This window comes from Populus nigra, chromosome 8 (genome assembly GCF_951802175.1).
Source record: "Populus nigra chromosome 8, ddPopNigr1.1, whole genome shotgun sequence".
NCBI classification, from domain to species: Eukaryota; Viridiplantae; Streptophyta; class Magnoliopsida; order Malpighiales; family Salicaceae; genus Populus; species Populus nigra.
In genome coordinates, this window is record NC_084859.1 from 9,358,588 (window position 1) to 9,381,633 (window position 23,046).

The 23,046-nt window shown below is 33.7% G+C and overlaps 1 protein-coding gene across 5 annotated transcripts; it reads left to right on the forward strand.

The window, feature by feature from the left end:
- Positions 1-25: 25 nt before the first annotated feature.
- LOC133702082 (uncharacterized) lies at positions 26-12,775 on the forward strand. Of its 5 annotated transcripts, XM_062126275.1 has the most exons (18): positions 26-521; positions 877-1,219; positions 1,308-1,379; positions 1,488-1,550; positions 1,651-1,860; positions 2,304-2,906; positions 3,028-3,511; positions 3,611-3,759; positions 4,235-4,516; positions 4,785-4,940; positions 5,118-5,539; positions 5,941-6,424; positions 6,758-7,087; positions 7,884-8,643; positions 8,758-8,816; positions 9,302-9,772; positions 10,503-10,541; positions 11,948-12,775. In XM_062126275.1, the coding sequence occupies exons 1-18, from the start codon at positions 169-171 to the stop codon at positions 12,131-12,133; spliced, it is 5,466 nt and encodes a 1,821-aa protein (XP_061982259.1). In that variant the 5' UTR covers positions 26-168; the 3' UTR covers positions 12,134-12,775. The 5 variants fall into 5 exon arrangements, with proteins under 5 accessions (XP_061982259.1, XP_061982257.1, XP_061982258.1 ...); XM_062126273.1 differs by having other exon boundaries at positions 3,028-3,759; XM_062126274.1 differs by having other exon boundaries at positions 3,028-3,759; positions 5,941-6,343.
- The last annotated feature ends 10,271 nt before the right edge of the window (positions 12,776-23,046 follow it).

Consider the following 23,046-nt stretch of genomic DNA (forward strand, 5'->3'; position numbering starts at 1 on the left):
AAAGCTCCGAAGAATGACGTCGCATTGGACCTCCACTTACTAGGGTTTTTTGTTTTTTTAATTTTTTTCAGGCGCCCTGCCAGTGGTAATTTTCCGAGAAAAAACACAAAAAAACCCTCAAGATTTTCTCAGAAACCAAACACACCTCCTCAATCACCACATGCCTCCATGGACAATCTCATCTCTTCAGCTCTCGAAGAGATTTGTTACCATGGTCCCAGCGGAGTCTCCCTATCCTCCCTCTGGTCGACATTAACGCCAAAACCTTCTCCTTCAGTCAAAGCCTCTCTATGGACAAACCTGCTTTCAATACCTTCTCTTCAATTCACTGTTCCTGGATACGATCTTCCGTTTAGTGCTGACGACAGTAAAATCAAGCGTTGTGAACACGCCGAGAAGCTCGGTTTGAAAATTGTAGCCAAAGAGCACCTTAGGGATTCCTTTGTTGGTCTTTACGACACTCCGTCTACTGGAATTTCTTCTAATCAACGCAATGCTCTTAAACGACTTGCCGTTGCTAGGTTTGTTCATCTTCGTCTTCCTGATTTTACAAAATTTCCCTGCTGATAATGTGTAGCTTGATAATCATGATCAACGAATCATCTGGATTCTTGGAGTTTTATCCTGCCATATTTTCTTGATATCTAGCATTACTCTATGGCAATAATACGATACTGCTTTCCAACTTAGTTGCAAGGCTTCCAAACCTTAACTACTTAAGTACCAAAGGCTGCTTTCGCTAGAGTAATTGTTTTACTCCATTATTTATTGAGAATTGAATCATATTTGGTTGCATTTACTTAACTACTTAATTAGTCGATTAATTAGGCTTGCGTGAGAGTTAGAGTGATGTTTAGTGGTTATTAACATGTGCAGAGGGAATGGGATTACACAAAACGCACTGGCAAAGGACTTGAAGGTAGAAAATAATAACTTTTTTTATGTGGTGAGGAGTCTAGAATGCAGAGGGTTGATTGTGAGACAACCTGCGGTTGTGAAGATGAAAGATGTGAGTGTCACTACCAATATGTTGTATTTATATCGTCATGCGAAGCATTTAGGTGTTCAACAGAGGTTTGAGATTAATGAGGAATGTGTGGAGGAAACTGATATACGGGGGGATGGTTTTGATGGAGAGTCTTCTTCTAAAGTGCTTGTGAGGGATTATTTACCGCCAATAAAAGCCATCTGTGACAAACTTGAAAAAGCCAATGACAAGGTAAACTCTTTTTTTGTTTTGCTTTTTAAAGTGTTTTTGATCTTGGCAGTTATGATTATGAAGTATGATGATTTTTGTGTTATTGAAGGTCCTTGTCATTTCAGATATCAAACAGGATCTTGGTTACAGTGGAACTAAAGGACACAAAGCTTGGAGAAATGTAAGTTTTAGAAGTTATTCATCTGTACTGCATATTTGAACTTGGTTCTGTTTCGTGGTTATTTCTGATTGTTTTTGTTGTAATATACTTTCCTCGATGTTCTCTTAGATATTGCGTAGGTTGAAAGATGCCTGTGTTGTTGAGGAGTTTGAAGCTAAAGTTGACAGGAAGGTTTGCTTAAAAAAACCCTCTTTGAGGACTGTTCTACATGGTTATGTACAAAAAGTCCTTGAGTTTCATTCATCACTTCTCTAGTTTCTGTTTTTGGCAGGTTGAGTGTTGCCTACGATTGTTACAGGAGTTTTCCCCTAATAATTTTGAGCCCAAAACTCGTGGGTGTGGCGAAGATTGTGACAACAAAGTGCTGGTGAAATTTGGAAAGATGATTCAACAAACTGATCAACTTGTAGAACTTTCCCTTGACCAGCAAATTTATGATTTGATTGATGCTGCAGGATCCAAGGGGGCTACTTTTAGAGAGGTGGGCATTGGTTCTTGTACTTGTGTCATTGATTCTGTTGCAACTCTGTAGGTTAAAAATGCACTTTTCTTCTTCAATATTTCATTTATGGTTTTCTATTGACCAATCAATAAAAAAAAAAGAGAAGCGTTTTCTACATTTTTCTATATCCATGACCCTTCCTCTCCCTACTGCCTCCCCAAAAGTATATTGTTGACCTTTCACTCCAATTATGTGCTACATTTTATGTGCATTTATTAGCCAAGAAATGACCAAATTTTCCTATAATGGCAAATTGCTTTACTTTCACCATTATCTTTAGCACTTGATATTTTGTTGTCTTTTTTAGTGTAATGCCGCTATAATTTGATGGTATCTTTGCAAATATCTTGTGTTTCCTCTTTTCTCACTGATTTTTTTTCTGACTTCAATTATTTTTGCCAAATCAATATATCTATGAGCAGGTGGGTAGGAGGCTGGGACTTGATAAGAAAAGAAACTATCCTCGGTTTGAAAATATGTTGTCTATGTTTGGGATGCACAGGCAGGCAGAAATCAACAAAAGAACTCCAGAATATCGAGTTTGGACTGCTGGAAATTCAAATTCTGACACACCAATTGCAGTTCTTTGTAAATCCAAAGCTGTCCTTGGTGACAATAATATTTCTGATTTGAATACTAGCAATGTTGATGTACCTGTCAGATCTGATGTAGGTTTATTAGAGCATGGTAATTCAACCTTGGGAATTTATTCTGCTTCGTCTGGAAAACTGAATGAGGAAATTGATACTGACGTATATAGTGGCTCACCTGAGGATGGCAAAACTAACCATATGCAGCTCTGTCCTGGCAATGTGCCAGACTCACTCAACAGGCCAAGAAGTACAGCTTCCAATGCCGAAATTTATATAGAGAGCATGCAAATGGAACCAGATGGTGCTTCATCAGTTAAAACAGCACCAACTTTGTTGACGCCACATCATTCTGGATCCTCTCAGACATATCCGCACATGCCTTTAACGGCTGATAGCGCCTTCAGGGAGAAGAAAATTCTTGAATGGTTGCAGGTATTTCATCATTCACTTCATGAGGCTTACGCCAAGAGATTAACTAATTCTTGTATCTTCTTTGATGTTTCTGGTAATTGTCTTTCTAGCAACTCATTTTCAATATGCTTGTTTTGTGTAGGACAAGATATTCATTTTGAAACCTGAGATACACAAGTGGCTTAAGAGTCTTGAGGACAAGGGTACAACAATTGACAGGAAGACTGTTGATCGAATTCTATATAAGCTTGAGCGGCAAGGACACTGCAAATTGCAGCACATTAATGTCCCTGCTGTCACAAATTGCGCCCGAGATCGTACCATCCTAGTGGTTCTTCACCCATCTGTTCAAGGTTTTCCTCCTGAACTAATGGGTGAAATTCATGATAGAGTGAGGGTTTTTGAAAAGCAAAGTCGTGGAGAGGGGTCATCCAGGCTGAAGATTAAGGAATCAGTTCCAGTGTTAAATAGTGTAACAAGAACTCAGATGCATGTAGGTTCAGAAGAAAAGACTGCTAAATGGGAAGCCATGCGAGCCAATGGGTTTGTGTTAGCAAAAATGGGCCGTGCTCGGCTGCTTCATACTTTTTTGTGGAATCATCTAAGTAGTTTGCCTGAATGGAACGGTGATTTATCATCTGGGGCATATTCATATGCTTACAAGTTGTTTGAATTAGAGTCTGTTATTGATGCCATTCCAATTGAGCTGTTCTTACAAGTGGCAGGATCTGCTCAAAAGTATGATGATATGATTGAAAAGTGCAAGAGGGGTTTGCGTCTCTCTGATCTTCCTATTGAAGAATACAGAAACTTGTTGGATAGTAGGGCCACAAACAGATTATCATTGATCATTGACATTTTACGTCGATTGAAGGTATTGTTTCTTGGTCAAAAATGACTTTGCACACATTCTTAACTTCTTGTTTCATGATGTATGTGGTACTTTATTGATTTGGCTTGTTTATCACTCTTTCTGTTATTATGTTGTGCTTTGAAAGTTTTTGATTCAATAAAATCTGTACCTTTACCCATGTCTAGCTTCAAGTAGCAATATTTAAGATCGTTTCAAATTCATACAATCATATACCTATCTACATGTGAAAGGGTTCTTCAGTTGGATAAAAGCAAAGAATAGTGTATGTGGTTATCACAATGCTAAGGCAGCTGGGGTTTGGTTTCTTTCCATCATATGCAAGTCTTCCCCTTTGAACAAGAAAATTGTATTCACATCACAGTTGTTTTTTCATCAATGTGCATCAGTCATCCTACTCACTTTGCAATTGTCTCTGGTGAATGAAAATCGTTCATCTTCAATTATATCATACCTCTCATCTGGTTCTGTGATGCAGCTGATTCGTTTAGTACGTGATGGGCATTCAGAGGATGGTGTAAAGGCTCCACATGCCAGATCCAGACATGCAATGGAGCTTAAACCTTATGTTGAAGAACCACTATCAATAGTAGCAGTATCTAATTTAAGATGTCTTGACCTTCGTCCAAGAATAAGGCATGATTTTTTTCTGTTAAACAGAGAAGCTGTTGATGAGTATTGGAAAACTCTGGAGTACTGCTATGCTGCTGCTCATCAAATAGCTGCTAAACATGCATTTCCTGGATCTGTTGTACCTGAGGTATGTGCATGGTGTTTTGTTTGCCAAGTTTTTCTCGCGTAGGCATAATCAAAAGTTTCATCATGTGCAAATTATATTGAATATTGTGTTGTATCACTTATAAGCAAGAAATTATACTTATTGGTGAGCATTGTATTCCTTTGAGTCATTATTGATGCATCGGTTGAATCCTATGGTGACCATTATACGTGGACACTTTCAATCATGTACTTCATGAAACACAGAAACACTTACATGTGTGTGTCTCATTTGAAATGGACTGTTTCAGGTTTTCCATCACCGATCATGGGCCTCGGTTCGAATTATGTCTTCTGATCAGCGTGCTGAGCTCCTAAAACGGATAATGATGGATGATCAGAGCAAAACTCTGTCGTATAAAGATTGTGAGAAGATTGCAAAGGATCTTAATTTGACTTTACAGCAGGTTTGATTCTTTACACTCGGTTTTTTGTCCTATTGTTGCCAAGTTGTTGGTAGTTTGTGTTGCAATTTGCTTGACCTGGTCTGAATTCTTTCTCTGCTCTGTCTTACTAGAAGGATGATAACTATTTTGTTTGGAAAATGCTCTCTGATTTTTTTCTCATCTGAATATTTCATGCAGGTACTTCGTGTCTATTATGATAAGCACCATCGTCGTCTTAATAGATTTCAAGGTGTTAAAAATGCAAGTGAGGAGTGTCAGCTGCCACAAAAGATACAACCTTCATCCTCTAAGAAAAGAAAGAAACCCTTGGGATCTAGCTCAACAAAGCGTGGCAGAGGTGATAACATAAATGCACAGCTGGACAGGCAGAGGCTTAACAAATTACCTGATGCTGCTGACCAATTCACAGTAGAAAAAGATCTTTCTTCTTCTGAACATGAGCATTTGCCAGAACTCCAGGATGATGATCACCTCGATATTCTGGAAGGACCAGGACTATCTGAAGATGAGGAATGTCCTTCTGTAATCAACCATTGTGCTTTTTCAAAGATGAAGCCAACACGCCGATCCAGGTTTCCATGGACAGATGAAGCTGATAGGTAAGTGGAAACTACTCTCTCTTTGTGGCTCAAGGAACACCTGTCTGAAGCATGTAATGGATTAATGAAGCATGGTATCTTATGATTGTCTGCTGTTAGTTCCATGTAGGATGCCTTAAAGCAAGGAAGTTAACTTTGTTGCTTGTCTATTTGATTCATTTGGGAAATATAAATACATGAAATGAATAACTTTTTTGATTAAACCACCTGCTTGGTATTTTCTGGATATTTTCTTCAAGTTCAACCACATTAGTCTACATTTGTCACCCTCTTATTTGTCTACCTGGTCAATCTGAGTTGAGTTTAGATTAGTTTTCTTTTGTTCCTGATGACTTGTTTGCTATTTTGGTACGAGTATGCTCTTTAATTTTCTGTATTTTTATGTTTTTTCCTTCTTACAGGCAATTGGTGATCCAATATGCAAGACATCGCGCAGTTCTTGGGCCAAAGTTTCACCGTGTCGATTGGAATGCACTTCGTGACTTACCAGCAGAACCTGGAATTTGCTCGAGAAGGATGTCATCCCTGTTTAGGCAAAACACAAAATTTAGACCAGCTGTAATGAAGCTCTGCACCATGCTTGGTGAGCGCTATGCAAAGCACCTGGAGAGAACCCAGAACAGGTTTCTTAACAAAAATGACTGCAGAGGTCTCTTGCGATGCTCTGCCAGTGAAGGCCTTCATGGGAAGTTCTCCAATGCTGTTGAATGTGATGAAGAAGCAGGTTGTGAGGAAGCGTGTTGGGATGATTTCAAGGAAAAAAGTATTAGAAAGGCCTTAGAGGATGTTTTCCACTACAAGCAAGTGAGTAAATTGGATATCTCTAAGAGAGTTGGATCTGGCTCTGAAGAATGGTGTGATTTAAACACAAATGTTGAAAGACATGTATATCTCTGACACCTCTACAATCACATTTTCTTTCTTTTCATCTTTCCAGCATCTATAGTAATGCAATTGAAATATCATTTTAGTTAGAAATAACTAGACAATTAAGGTTGGCCTTCCTCTATATTTGGTTTTGGTGAATACCAGGGCTGAGTAAGGTATTCTTATTTATCTGTTGTTCTCATTGACCATGTGCATGGCTTTCCAAAGGAACACATTTCATTTATTGCAACTAACAACAGTTCCATACTAGCTACTCTTTTTCTGAGAATGGTTGCTACTCTTGAGTGCTTTCTCAAAGTGTATGGCTCAAATACATTTTCTTTCTTGCAGAATCGAATGGAATCTGAAACGGTTCTGTCAAATACTCCCAAGAAGGACATGCAGAAACTTGGCATTGGAAAACGTAAAGATTCTGCTCAAAGATCAAGACAATATCATCTTCATCAGAAGTTTACTAAGCTTTTAGACGAAGGGACTAGTGTTCGTAGACAAGTGCACAAGTCATTGGCCATTTCTAATGCTGTAGAACTATTAAAGCTTGTCTTCTTGAGCACCTCAACAGCACCAGAGCTGCAAAATCTTTTGGCAGAAACTTTACGGCGTTATTCTGAACACGATCTGTTTGCAGCTTTTAGCTACCTCAGAGTGAAAAAAATCTTGGTAAAGCATAATTTTCTATTCTCAAGTTTATTGCAGTTGCTATGTCTGGCTATGTATGTGAATTGTGGCCAAAACATGTTGAATGCTTCCTTCACCGTATCATGAGATGAGGACGCATATAACTATTTTCTGCTTGGACTCATTTGGTTTTCTAGTCTTGTAGAAAGTACTAAAATATTATCACCCTCTTTAAAGCTCCTTGCTTTTGCTTAAAGGTGAAGTATTGGTCTTTTGTTCATGTTTCTAACATCTTAGACTAATTGATACCACTGCTCTATCTCATATATGCATTTATCTTTTTTCTCACCCTATCATTCTTATACAAGTACCTACTAATTTCGGAGTCCCTGTAGCTAAATATTTTGTAGCATGTCAGAAAGTCAACACACTTTGCTATTTGCTCTTTAAAGTGGTTGTCTTCCAGAAAATCAATTCTTAATGTACTTGTTGCTGATGCCTGAGAGGGTTTGTGCAACTGTGAACTCTGATATAACATTGCAAGCATATGAAAGGTTATTTGAGTATAACTCTACGGCTTCTTGTGTTCGAAACAGACATGTACCTTGTTAATATTTTTACTTGGTTGAAAGGTGGTCATTTGTGTAAATTTGATAGTAACTTGTCTTTCAATTCCCCTGGTCTCTTGAAGCTCGTGTTTCTTGCAGATTTAATTCATTATAAATAACCTTTTTTGACTGTCTCTATTTCCATTCTACCTTTTCTCTCTTATAATTTTTATTAATTTAAGTTAACACTTTCACCCCTTTCATTCCTTCACTTCTTCACCATTTGACAGATTGGGGGCAGTGGTGGTCAACCTTATGTGCTATCTCAACAGTTCCTGACCAGTGTTTCTAAGTCTCCATTTCCATCTAATGCTGGAAAGAGGGCTGCTAAACTTTCCAGCTGGCTTCATGAAAGAGAAAAGGACCTTGTGGAAGGAGGGGTTGATCTTACTGCGGATTTGCAGTGTGGTGACATTTTTCAGTTGTTTGCTCAAGTTTCTTCGGGCGAGTTGTCCATTTCTCCATGCATGCCAGTTGAAGGAGTGGGAGAGACCGAAGACCTAAGAAGCTTGAAACACAAAAATAAGGAAGATGAATTTTGTGATTGTGATAGGGGCAAAAAATTGAAATCACTGGCAGATAGTGAACTCTTTTCTCGCAGAGAAAAGGGCTTTCCTGGTATTGTGGTGTCTCTGCATCGTGCAGCAATGCAAACCATTAATTCTCTAGACTTGCTCAAAGATGGGGAGACTTGTAGCGGTGAACTTCGTTGGAATGATATGCTCAATTCTGGTTTGGGTCAGGAAATCAGCTGGAATACATCTTGTCACAACAATGGGCAGGAAATTCTGAATTTTGGCAGCACTATCCCCACAGCAGCATGGCCCAGCATGGCACCTTGGGAGGCTATGACATGCTATTTGGAATATCTGGTGCCAAAACCTTATGATCGAAATCAAATGAATCCTGATGTCTTTAGGACCATTTATGCTGCTATTCAGAAGGCTGGTGACCAGGGTTTGAGCATGGAAGAAATTTCCCAAGTTACAGGTATGCCAGTTGCTTCAGGCCTTTTCTTTTCTCCCTATCTTGTGGCTTTTTACTTCAACTCTGAAATGCACAACATTTTTCCATAAGCTCTGCTGAATATTTCAAGTCTTTCAGGAGAAAATATGCATATACAGATAATTGATGTGCTCCAGACATTTGGACGAGTTTTGAAGGTCAGTTTTACTTTTGACCATGGAGAAATTCTTTTATTCTAATTAAAGAAATTCTAAGATGGTGTACCTGCAACAGTGCACTTAGCTGGGGGTGTTGCAATTTTCAATACATCTTCTTGGGGTACCTTCCACTTTCCCCATGTCTGACTTCTATTTTGTTATTTTAATAGAATTTTCTCAAACAAGAATAGCCAGTGTTTAGATGGCAAATGTGAGAGTTAAATATCTTGGTTTGAGTGGCTGTGGGGTGATTTTTGCTCTGAGTTTATGCCAAATCCAGTGTCATCACCAAGTAGTTTCCCATAGTCCTTGTAAAAGACTGGGGAAACAGGTTGAGGTTGCTGACAACATGCTTGCGCACAAACACATTTATATCCTGGACTTTATGTCATAAACTCCCTTAAATTTCATTTATCAACTCAGGCCAGGTTTGGTGGCATAAACTTTAACTCAAGAAAAATTATAACGTGCTGCATTTTGTGCAGGTCAATGCTTATGAATCTGTTCGTCTGGTTGATGCATTATATCGTTCCAAGTACTTCCTGACCTCAGTGGCTGGTTCTCGTCAAGATCTGACTGCACATTCAGTGACAAAGTCCTTGGAGAGCATTGATGATGGCCATCTAACTTTGCAGCCTGAAAATTATGTAGTTGCTACTAGTTCACAAAGGGAAGTGGTCATGGATAATCATGATGTGCACAAAGTTACCATTCTTAATCTTCCTGGAGAGTTTGCATCTTTGAATGAAACCCAAAATAGCATTGCACATGAAAGTCATTTACAAGAAAATTTAATTTCACCAGAACAGGTTATTGACGGTGAAACCTCATCTGGTGAGATATGTATGCCAATATTGCCATGGATAAATGGAGATGGGACTATGAATAAGGTTGTCTACAATGGACTTGTACGTCGTGTTCTTGGTACTGTGATGCAAAATCCTGGTATAACAGAGGTATGCTGCCTTTTCAAATGTACAACATTTCATTCATTATCAGACGTACTCTTTCCAGCATAGAATGTTATTCTAAAAAATAAATATAAACAATAAGCAGTGAATGTTGCTGATGCTTTGGTAATATCATAATGTCATCAAAATTTTAAGGTTCAAGTATGATCCAATACCTCTTGTGATGTAAATTTAGCCGTGTGCTATAACTGTCAGCAAAAATACCTAGAAAATTTAATATATATGGAGTTTGCTTCTCAAAGTAACTTTTGATTTTGTCAACTTGCATGTATTTGTACTTTATGCAAATTTGTTTAATTTCAATATAACTCATAAAATGTTGGATATCCGTTTTATGTCTTACATTTCAGTTCAAACTCAAGTATTGGTTTTAAATTGTTGGACAACCAAGTTTCATTTTTATGAGATGTTAGTGAAATTTTTGAGACTATTATTTGTTTTTGGTCTGTTTGCTGCAAGCTTGAACAAGTTGCTCCTTTCAGAGATTGTTCATCAAGGTTTTATTTTCTAACATGTGCCGTAGGGACACATGTTAAACCCAACAAATGGTGGCTCTTTACTTCAATCAAGAAACATCTGAATGCATTATTGCGGATTATTGGAATTTAAACCTTTCATTTACTTTCATTAACATGTGCCCTTGAAGCACATGTTAGAATTTGAAAGACTCATTTCTCTTCACTTTCTCTCACTTTTGTCGTAATTATTTTGGCAGGAGAATATTATACTCCATGTTGATGTATTAAATCCCCAGGTATGCTATTGTATTTGTTATCGCTAAAGTTTTTTATTATGTTCTCTGATTTCTAAAATGTCCCATGTCAGGTTAAGAATTGTCCCCCCATCTGTAATTGATGAAATGGACTCTTTGATTTTAAAAAAACTCTCTACAGATTTATCTTCTGCTAGGATCAGTATTTATGCACTCACAGCTTTGCTGCAGCGCCCCCCCCCCCCCCCCCCACTATTCCTCTATGTAACTAGGCTCATTGGAAGGTCTTGAAAATCATACGATTTTACAAACTCTAAACAGCAAGTAACAACAACAACAATAATAATATATTCATGTAATTATGCTAGGAATTAATCATTTTTCTAGCAACTATTGTAACCAATTAATTTTATTGTTAGCCGAAGATATATAATTTAATCATGCTTGTGTTTATGAACTGATATTGTGCTCATGCAAAAGAAAGCTTGGCTACACTTAATCAAAAAAAAAAAAATAATTGTTCCATGCAGATGAACATTCTTGGGTATATCAGGTAAATCTACGGTATAAGGTTTAATCAAAGTAGAATTAGATTAGGACTTTCACAACACCAAGGTTATATCAGATCATGCAACTCATGCCTCTGAACCATGTTTGGATTATAGGAAAAGGATAGAAAGAGGAAGCAGTTTTTTTTTTGGGACTGGCAGCATATAAGTCTAAAATAGTCCAAATGTCCTATTAATTACTGATTCAATAACCTATTTTACCAAGATCTCAACCATGATTTTTAGCGTGTTTTGAATTGTTAATACTGTTTTGAATTGTAAAATCTTATGATTTTACGATTCGATGAACTTTTTTTTAATAACCATGCTTCTAAGAACATGAAAGTGTGTCTCAATACCATCTAATATTGCTCAGGAACATGTTTTCCTTATTTAGCATCAGTATGTCAAGATGACATACTTTTAGCTTCCATAATCTTTTTTGGGGGGAGAACGCAGTATGCATATACTAGCATGTTCAGGCCTTGTGTTGTTTTAGCCTTAGCCTAATGAAATTGCTAGCAAAGAAAGAATGAAATAAATTTTGTACTAATGTCCTCCGTAACTTTTCCATGTGTAAATCATAGCTGAAGCGAACATTTAATTATTGTTCTGTAATATATATGTTTGCTCATATTTGATGGGGTCAGTCGTGTAATGATTGTTGAAGTTGGATTTGTCAAAGGTAAATGGCCTTGTTTTCCCCCCTTCATATGTTGCCGTTATAAGAGGGTTGGACCTGACAGATAATTCTGAAATGTAACTTGTCATCATGAACGCATCATTTCTATTATTTTGACCCAATTCCATTATGAACATGAATATATACAACTATTTGGTGAAATATTTTTGTGCGATATATGCATCATTGATGTTGTGTATTTCTAATTGTTTTTGTAGAGTTGTAGAAATCTACTGGAGTTAATGATTTTGGATAAACACCTCATTGTGAGGAAGATGCACCAGTCTACATCAAGTGCCCCCCCTGCCTTACTGAGAACTCTCCTTGGGAATAGATTCAGAGAACCAAAGTTGGTATACCGCGAGCATTTCTTTGCCAATTCTATGAGTGCAGCCCTGCTGTAGAGCAGCTTCATGTATTGTTTTTCAGTATTTTAGGGAGCAGCCTCCAGTTTTCTTTCGAGAGGCACCAAACTAGATGGGTGTAGGTAATGGTATATAAAGTTTCACTACACAGGATCTGTAATTTAAGGATTATATCTTGTGGTGAAATTGCAAATATCTGTACAGTATGCTGTTTTTAGGTGTTTTATACGGCTCTGGATTCCAGCAATCATTCCTCTATGCGGAAACGACATGAAGTAAAGAACCAAAGATTATTAGCCAAGGTCTTCGCCTTCGCATGGCTGAATGCCTGATTGCTTGCCGGGGGGTGCACAATTATCAAGTGTGGTCCATCCAGCTTCCTTTCGTTATTGACAGCCACCCAAATCTCTTGCAGATTATCTACGTGTGGCAATCACAACCCAGCAAGTTAGTAAAGTGAATAGTTTGTCTTTGCTGCTTTAGATTGTAGAGATTTGCAGTGGTTGGCTGGGAAGCTTAATCTGACACGATGAAACCTATGCTCAAAGTGGTTAACCTGCATGAACTCTACTTGTAATGATTGCAATTATTGTTTCCTGAACTGCAGTTTCGGGAATTGAATTTTGATGGGTATATAGAGGATATTTCAATCCTTATATTATTAAATTTTATTTGGGTTTATTTGTTGAGATTGATTTAATTATTACTGAGTATTTTATTTAGTAGGTTATAAACTTAATCATTTGTTTTAGTTAAAGGTTTTAATATTTGTATGATAATTTATTTTCCTCTCATCTTCAGCTATTTTCTTTCACTTCTTCTGCCCATTTCTTTTAATTCGGCTTTTTAATTCGCTTATTCTTTTTCATCTCGGATTAGCTTTGGTACTATAGCATAGGTTTTTAATTGTTTTTACAATTAAATAATCTATGAACTTGTTTGTATTCTCAAAAATTCAAAACATATCTAAAACCCTAGATTTGTGAGAGTTCTCATCAAATGTGTCTTCTGCCTTTCTTTTTTTAGGGAAAAAAAACACCCAGCTTCAGAACCAAAATTTGTAGAAAGATCAAAACTTTTGAAGGCCTACGAAAGAAACCACCGAATGGTTTTGTCTCCGAGCATTAGGCTTGTTGCTTGGCTTGCCGCGCCGTTCTCTCTCCGTTGACCACCTCGAAGATTCTGCCAAATCTGTACACGTCTTATTTCCTACCAATTCATTTGCCAGTATGGGAGTTATAGCCAAATATTTTGAGTGAGAAATATTTTTGGGAATTGAACAGGGAAAGTCTTTTTGCCAGTTATACTTTTATTTCTAATTGTCTTTCATATTGATTAAAAAAAAAAAGGAGAAAAAATCGTGAAATAAAAGTGAAAATTGAAAAAAGAAGGAATGAAAAAGAGTATGTGACGGTAGAGATAAAAAGCGAGTAACAAAAAAAATGAAAAGAAGAAAAGAAAAGTGATTGAAGTCATCGTCAACAACTTGAATGATCCGAAAATATTCATCCACGATTAAATTCAATAATTTAAATTTTGGTCAGGAAAGTACTTTACTCTTTAATTAATTAAATTTTATTTATTTAATATTACACTTATTATTCAACTTATTATTGATAGTGCCTGTTATACCCGGAAAAAAATCCAATCTTGTAAACTTTTTTATTATATTTTTATCTATCAACAAAATTTCATCATTGGTATTTATAACATTCACTCCTCTTTGTTAATTGTGATTCTATGCTAAACTTGTGGGATGTTGAAATTTGTATTTGATCTAATCATTTGCACTCAAGGATTTAACATGCTTAAGAATTTCCTAATGTATTATGTTCTTAAATAATATCTATATTAAAAAAAATAGAATTAGCTTTATTTTTGCAATGTGATTTTACTTGCAAGAATTGTATGTAATCTTAATTTTATTTCTAAAATAATGTTGGAAGCATTTGTGTATTACTCATCTAATGTCTAACTCTGTATCTATAAATACCAAACCCAAGCCTTAATGATGTCTTAAAGGACATTCAAGGAGAACTATAACTTATGCAAACTTAAATGATCAATTTGTCTAAAAGAGTGGAACCATTAGAGATTTTTTAAATGAGGCACTTAAATAGCATAAAAATTTACTGCAATAACCATTAAAAGCAAGTTGATCGAAGACACCATCGATATGAATATCATTTAGGTTACTCTAACTAGTATAACCCTAATGAGCGAGTTGAGACCTAATAAAATAAAGGTCTTTATTTTTTACGGTTATCATTACCCTTGGATTTTTAATAGGTGGATTAGTGGTAAGGATAACTTCTTTGATTGATACAACTTATCTGATAATAAGAGAGTAAGTTTTGTCAAGATGAAGCTCATTAGTGAAGCCTAGTTTTATCAGGAAAGTGTTGAGGATTGTTTAGAGATGAGAGATAAATCTTAAGAAACACTTGCCTCAATCTTATAGAAAAACAATAATAAGAGAGTCTGATGTGTTTACTTTAGTTGTAAAGGAAGTTTTATGAGACTCTCTAATGAAACTGTTTGAGGAGGTGAGTGTAGTGTTAAAAAAGTTTCTAGATAATTGTCCTCTGAAAATCCCAAATTCTTTGTCTCCAGTGTTTGACATCCAACATGTAATTTATTCTGAGTGACATATTGAGCTCCTTGATTCTTTATCCCCTACACGTGATGAGGAAAATGAAGATAATCATAATTTACTAGGTTGTGTCCAAACTATATCTATTAAGGCTTGGAATAGTCTCTGTTCCATTTCACAATCTCGATCATATAATGTTTATAGTTACAAATTTAGAAAGTCTATAGATTTACTTTCCATGTCTGCTCATATTAAGATGTCTTATCCAATTGAGTCTTTTGTATGTGGGTTCATAATTTGTATATTGAGATCATAAAATAAATTCAAGAAAGTAATGAACAATATAACTTTCAAGCTTATTTATATAAGTACCACGATGCACTTAATGTTAGAGATTATTTTATGATACAGATTAGACCTGAATGATATTCTTTATAAACAAATCATAAATTTCAAGTGAGTAGTGCTAAACCATTTAAAGTGTCACAAATGATTGAATAAATAGTTATGTCATTAAATTGCTATCAAGCTTTGATAGTGAGTCTTGACAGATAAAAGCTTCTTAGTGCCAAGATTCCAGCATCCAGGACATACCAGGCTATAGAGGTTCTTGTCTAGCTTATTTCCCAGATAGACCAAGCTCCCATAAAAGAAAGGGGTATAGGCTTGTCATCCCTCTTATGCTTTCTCTATTTTTTCTATTAAAGGAGGATAACAAGCAGGATGGCTCCATGTCCAGTCTAATATGAAAGACCTCGTTGTATATGAAACACAACCTATCCTTGATGCTATTTTTGATACCCCTACCTCATTATCCTTATTATTGGAAAAAAGAGAGCATATTAATGCTATTTTAAATGTACAAGTTGTTTTTACTAGGATGTTGAAATTCCGTAAATCCTATTTCATGGACTAGATGACCAGTTCAACCATATTTTTATTGGTCATCTAGATTGTCTTTGGACTCGTGAAATCAATCGATTAACTTTAGGTCAGCTCACACATAATTAAATTGAAAACTCAAGTTAGGTAAGGAGCTGGATCGGGAGATTTCAAGATTGATTCGCTTGACCAAGTTTAATAACAGTGTCAAAAAAATATCCATGCTTTTGACATTATTTTTTACGTTTAAAAAAGTTTGATTCGATTTACTTAGAGCACAGGGCAATGACCTAGTAATTAGAAATAAAAGGGAGGATGACATTATGCATATGAGAGGATATCAACCCGGGATGCTCATTCAAGAATTGCAAGTTTTGTGGGCACCTTTCCTTATTGTTAATATCACTGAAGAGTTGGTTTGCCCTACATTGTAATTTAGTTGTAGGGATTAGTCTCCCACACCAATAGTCTGATTTTACTCAAATCAATGCTTTCAGATGCCGAGAGAAGCATTTATGCTGCTTTTGGATGATGGGTTTGTAGTTGTTTTTTATCAAATTAAAAAGCTGTCTTTCCTACCTTTTTGCGCAAACACAAAAATCTCTAAGGTTCTTTATATATCAATAGATTTTTAATTAGATCCGTAGTTAACATAATTATATTATAAAAAATTAACATAACTATAAATTAATCATGTAAAATCTTGTGAATTTCTACAAAATCATCAAATTCCTTAACATCCCCTCCTTTTACTTCACATGAAACAAATATTATAAGCTTGTATGTGTGTGTGTGTGTCTAACCTAATCAAGATGAAAAATAGATAGTGACTTTAAATAGATGTGACTTTAATTATGATTGCTTTTATAAGTTGAGACTTTTTAAGATTTTTCTTGTAAATCTAAGTGTTTTTATGGTTAATGGGCTAGGGGATTCACCTATACCTAAATTAACTTTAACTCTTTAAGAATTAGTTTTTTTTTTAACTTTCAAGTCTTTATAGTAATCTTAAATCTTAACTAAGTTTGCACCCAATTTTGATTTAGACTATTAATTTTTATTCACTTCACTTGAGTTTCTAGATTTTACTAGATTTGGGGCACACGATCCATCACAGGCCAATAAAAATTTTTTGACGTAAAACAAATGCTAAGAAAAAAATTTGAGACCCGAGTCATTGATTTAATTGGTAATTTAAATAATATGAATAAAAAAGTAAATAAACTATAATAAATAAACTAACAAAAAAATGCAATAGAAAAAAGGTAAAAAGGACCAGACCCAAGCCCATTCAGCGTATAAAACAAAAATCAATGTTGAAGGGCAAAACTAATATTTTTTCTTAAAAAAGCAATAAAAAAACCCATTAAATCAGGTTAACTCGCAAAATCTGTGACCATAGCTATAAAATTGAGATAATCTCATAGAAAAAAGTAAGAAAAAATTTCAAAAATCAATTTATAATAATTCAAATGAGAACATGATAACTCCATAGAAAGAAAAATGAAAAAGAAAAAGTTAAAACTCAATCTCTAGCAAATAAAATGTTATGGGTTGAAAATCAAGAAAATATATATAATTAAAAAACAGGTCCAAAAAACTCGATTTGAGCCCACCCGGGTCAAGACGCAAAATCTTTGACCCAATTATGATAGCAAGGCAACCACATTTGAAATCAAATTGAATAAAATCATGAAGCTCAATTATGACAACCCAATGTTGAAGGACGTAAATAAAAGATCAATTTCTAACAAATAAAATGTGAAATGATAAAATTGAGATAAATAAATTTAAAAAGAAAAAAAAAGATATTCATGTGCTGCAATATTTTTAAAGAAGTAAGAAAAATTTAAGATTAAGGTAATTGAAAGAGATTGTCGTACTCTCAGATTGGCAACACAGAATGCAAAACAAAAAAAATACTATAAAGCGAATATCACATGCTTATATCTAATCAATTGATTTAATTTAATTGAAAAAACAAAAATCCTTTTAGAAAAGCTAAATTTAACAAAGACACAAAAAAAAGACCAAGGCAACCCGTGTTTTTTTTATATATATAAAAACTAAAAAATCCCACAGAAGCGAAAAAAAAAGCAAGAAAATATTTGAGGATAAAACCGTAAAAAAATAATCTTAAAAAGAGAAAGAAAATCAAGCAAACCTTGGTAAATCTTTTAAACCCAAGTTAGTCTCTTAAACCTGCAATTCATTAAATTCCAAATACAAACTCAAGCAAGAAACTCATACTCGATCAATTTAATATTGAAGGATAAAATAAATAAATTAAATTAAATTAAAAAAATAAAATTCCTTTTAAAAATTCTAGATTTAGCAATGGCTAATCTAAAGTTTTTTTTATGGTCAAGGGCAATGTCATCAAATCACTATTCCAATGAATAGTGATTTGTTTCTAGAGGCATATTAAACCTCATTCTCCTTTATTGTTTTTACTAGATATGTTGCTCACGCGTCACCAAGGCTTGAGAAAAACAATTTGATGTAAAAAAAGTGCTAGGATAAAAAAAATCCAAGCCTCGAGTCATTGATTCAAGTGGCAATTTAAATAATATAAAAAAAACAATAACAATATATAAACTGACAAAACAAATCAACAAAAAAAGATAAAAAAAATCATATCTGAACCTATCAACAAACAACTTAATGTTAATCTAATAGAAGAAAAACCACAAAAAAAAAGTAAATCTTAAAAAGAAGAAGAAGAAAACATTAGTTTAAAAAAGGGGGGAAAATCAAGAAAACCCAAACGAACCTCTTAAACCTGGTTTAATCTTAAGAACTTGCAACTCATTGAATCATTGATCAAAGTTCAATCAAGAAGTTTAATTGTCAACCGATTTAATTTTGAAGGATGAAATTGTTGAAAAACTATTAATAAAAAAAACTTGCAAAATAAAAAAAAGCACTTTTTTATTACGTTAAAGTGGTGTTCTTGAATTTTTAAGGGGTTGGCTAAAAAATCTAGATGGAGAGAGAGAGGGGGGGGGGAGGTGAAAAAGTTTTATGTATAAAAGTGATTTTTATCAAAGTTTTAAAACTTGACTAGAGGTTGACTCAGGTCAAGACGTGGGTCACAGGTTCGAAGGGTCAACTCGGGTTGACCATTTTTTTTAATGAATCAAAATAACCTTATTTTGACCAAAAAAAGTCAACAGGTTTTTTACCCGATTTTATCTTTGGTCAACCCGGGTTTTGACCGGGTTAGGTCTACTCAATTCTTCCATTATTTTTTTTAGACTCGGTCTGGTTTAGGCTTTGAATTGGCCAGGTCTTATGTCGACCTACTGAGTCAATCTAGGCTTTATAATTAGAATTATTATAATATTATTAATTTTAATACTCAATATAAACTAAAGTATAAAAAATAATATCTATTTTTTTAATATGTAAGTTTGACAGTAATATATATTAGGGGTAAATTATATATTTATTAATATTTTATCATGTCTTGTCTATCATAATTAAATAGAATACAGAGACAATTACTCTATTTTGTACACCACTACCAAATATAATTCTATCTCTATTTATTTTTATTTCTACTATCTTTGTCGCTTATGTTCCGAGACAGTAACCAAAAGTTACCTTATATTACTTTATTCTCAAAAGAGAGGAAGTCCCTATAGAGTTGGACTTGAATACAATACCTGAATACATATTTATTTTAGTCTATGATAATTCAATAGACTTAAAAAAATAAACATATCTTTAATAGTTATACATATATCTAAGAGACACTTTAGAGAACTAAAATAACACTTTGAATGAAGTCTTCAAAATTAATTTCAATACTCTCCTTTAATTTTGAAAGTCTCATCACTCTTAAAACATGGAATCATCTTGTCATAACTTACTAATAGCATCTCATTGTCATCTCTTTAATCTTCCTTCCTTAGAAAATAACATTTGCTTAAACATGGTTTACTTAAGCCCATTTTTCTCTTTTTATGGTGGCTGTCATTTTTCTCTAGCAAAAAATCTTTCTTCTAATATTTGAATTTTCAAGTGGCCATTTTATTTTGGCTCACTCTCATTAGCTTCCTGCTTTTTTCTTGTTATGGCTTTTTGGCTATTTTCCATCTTTTTTAGAAAAAGCTTTTTTTTTTTCATGTGTTATCTCCTTTGTATCACACTATCTTTTGTGCAATGATTTGCTAGCTTGCATTTAGCCTCTCTCTTAGGCTTGTTCTACCTCTCTTGATGCAAGATCTCAATTCTCTTATTATACATTATCACCTTGCACCTCTAATTTTTCGTATTTAGATGTAACTTGTCCATCTACTCTCTCTTAAGATTTTCTCCTTGCATCTACACCCATGCTTTAATTTCTTAAAATGCCTACTAGATCGAATTAATTCTAATACCATGTTAGAAATAATGAGGGGGAAATGGTAGGGAATGAAGTCTTATACATCTTAAAACTTGGATTGTGACTTGGATTGTGTTGGTGATGCTTGTTCCAGGTCTTGGCTACCTCCTTTGCACTTTAAATTATTGTCTTGTTATTATTTCTCTTAGCTTTCACACATTTCATTAGCTACTATCTTTGTTTCATGCTTTATAAGTTATTGTTGCTTCGTTTTTTTTCTTTTAATCTTTAAAGTGTTCTATTTATACCATTATAATATATTTTTTCTCCTTTAGTCTAATTAGACAACTACATTGCTACCAATATTTCTTGAATCTTCATCTTTAGAAGATCTTTCTTGCATTTGTCTTGGCCACTCCTCTTATCATGGCTAAGTAATTGCATCTTTTATAATTCTTTTATTTATGATAACTTTTAATATCTTCTTTCATTTTTTTAATTGTTACATTGTTGCTATAATTTTCTTTAATTATTGTCTTTGTCTAAATATGACTACTCTTGGCTAGATCATATCTATTTATTCCCTAATTATTTCTAACATGGTATTGGAGCTAGTTCAATATAGTTGAATGTTGGGAAATTAAAATAAACGTATAGACAAGTGACATCCCAAAAGAGAAATGGAGGTGCAAGATGATAAAGCTCAATAAGAGAATTAAGAACTTGCATCAAGAGAGATGGAAGAAGAAGAAGCCTATGAAAGAAACTAAGTGTAAGTTGATAACTTTTTGTATAAGAGATGAGATGTGATACATGCATGCATTTAATTAAGTAAATCAAGAATCATTTGTATCAATAAATGCAAAAGAAGAAGAAGAATCATTAACAATAACCAAATACTAAACAAAAAAAATTGAGAGATAAATATAGATTGAGATGTTTAATATTGCAACATGGGCTATGAATCAAATTGTGTTTAATAATTTTGTTTCTTATAATCAATATTATATTTAATCAAACAATATTAAAAATAGACATAATTAGAAAGTTGAGAGATAAATGTGAATTTAGATATCTGGTTTCAAAACATAAGCAATTAACTCGGTTGTATTTAATAACTTTGTTTCTTGGAATCAAATTTTTATTTAATAAAACGATAATATAAAAAAAAACCCATAAAAAAGAGATCGGATAAAATGAAAGATTTTTTTTTTTTGTAAAAAAAATGATGTAATCTTATCCACAAACTACGTAAAAGTAAATAATATTCTATTAAAAACATCATAAAAATCTGTTTAATTTATTTATTTTAATTCGAATGCCCATTAGGTCAGGCACCCCATACATACACTTAATCAATTTATTTTAACTAATTTATAATTAAATAAAAAAATAAAAAAATAAAGTTAAAAAAAGTAGACACTTGAACCTTGGTGACCCAATAAGCCTAACACATTTATAGAAAATGGCACATATATGGGCCTACAAGGATAAGCCCTGTGCGCTTGGCCTTTTTTTATTCATAAAAGGATGGATAGTATGCCACCCGTCCTTATATTTTTTAAAGAAATAAAAGCAGACAGTGTATTATCTACTTATTTAGAATCCGACCACATAACAGTGGCTGAAAAACTCAAGGGGCTATTTTTTGATCTAAAAATCTATTTTCAGCCAATCTTTACCTAAAAAACAACAAATAAACATTCTTAGAACATGAAAAAATTAATTTATAAAAAAACCAAAAAACAGCCCAAAAACACAAAATTAAATTGATAATTTTTTTTTTCTCTTTCAACCTCAACTATCTTTTCAAGCGGGATAAATGTTCAAAAACACCCCTATGAGACCTCATTGTTGAATGGAACTTGTTGATAGTAAAATTAATTTTTTTTATTGTCTAGAAGTGACAAATAAAATTTTTTATCTTTCTTTTACCATAATTTAATGACTTTTTCTTTCCACACTCACATCTAATGGATTAAAAAATAAACAAAATGAATTATTAGAATAAAATTAAAATTTCAAAAACTATAGGGATTGGAAAAGAAAAAAAAAAAGGTTAACTTAAAAGTACCTTTTCACTTAAATTTAAGATTGGCCATGATATTTTTTCTTGTTTTACATTTGGTCTTTTTTGTGGAATTTTTTTTCTTTAAAAGTTTTGAAAATTTAATTATTAATTTATTCATAGATGGCTGCAATTAAAAAAAATGTTTGAAGATAAAATTTATAAAAAAACTATAGTACTATAAATTGCTATAAAAATTATTTTAGTATATTTTATAATTGTAATTATAATGCAACGAAGAACAGTTGCATGGCTAATGATTCTCAAGGTCAAGGCCATGCATAGTGTAATTAAAAGTCCTCTACTATAATCGGAAGTGAAACTGTTACAAGAGCCTAAAGATACGTGCAAAAAAGCTTTGCACAAAGAAGGACAAAAACCAATATGGAGAAGACTTTTGAGGGGTGTTTGGCACGGTTCAACCCAAGTTTTTAAAATTATTTTTATTTCAAATTAAATTATTTTTTTAAAAATAAAATAAAAATATTATTTTAATATATTTATTTTAAAAAAATACTTTAAAAATTAAGGAGAGTTAGTGCGTTAAAAATCGAACTCCATTGACACAGGAAAATTCAACCACTTTTAATATTTTTGATATTAGTGGATGAGAGTGATTTAAAAATAATAAAAAAATATCATTTTAAAGTAAAAAAGTAAAAAATTTTAAAGTTTTTTAAAAGTATTTTTAAAATATAAAAATAAATATAATTTTTGTGGTTGATATTGAAGAATATTAGAGGGAGAACTTATAAGTGAGTCGCTCGCTCACTATTCTTTTTCTATATTTCTTTGGTTCAAAAAAGAAAAGGAGAGAAAAAAGAAATTAGATAAGCACTAACTACAAGAGTATGTCCTTCGATTATTTGCTTCTTATTTTATGATTGACTTTTCATTTCTTAAAGTCACTCTTCAATCTAATCAAGCCACATGCTTTGACCACCAAAGTCTATTGACCCATCTCCACACGTGTACGGCCTACAGTCCATACCCCTCCAGCCTCAAATTCGACAGCTACGTGTATGGCCGAGATCACGCACATGCATCATTCCCTCTGCTTATCAGGCTACACTGAGTCA

Excerpts from the sequence above, each read along its gene's own strand:
- LOC133702082 (XM_062126273.1), top strand. The coding sequence starts at position 169 with ATGGACAATCTCATCTCTTCAGCTCTCGAAGAGATTTGTTACCATGGT. Across the intron at positions 1,220-1,307 it reads TTGAAAAAGCCAATGACAAG|GTCCTTGTCATTTCAGATAT; the intron begins GTAAACTCTTTT and ends GTGTTATTGAAG. Across the intron at positions 1,380-1,487 it reads GACACAAAGCTTGGAGAAAT|ATATTGCGTAGGTTGAAAGA; the intron begins GTAAGTTTTAGA and ends ATGTTCTCTTAG.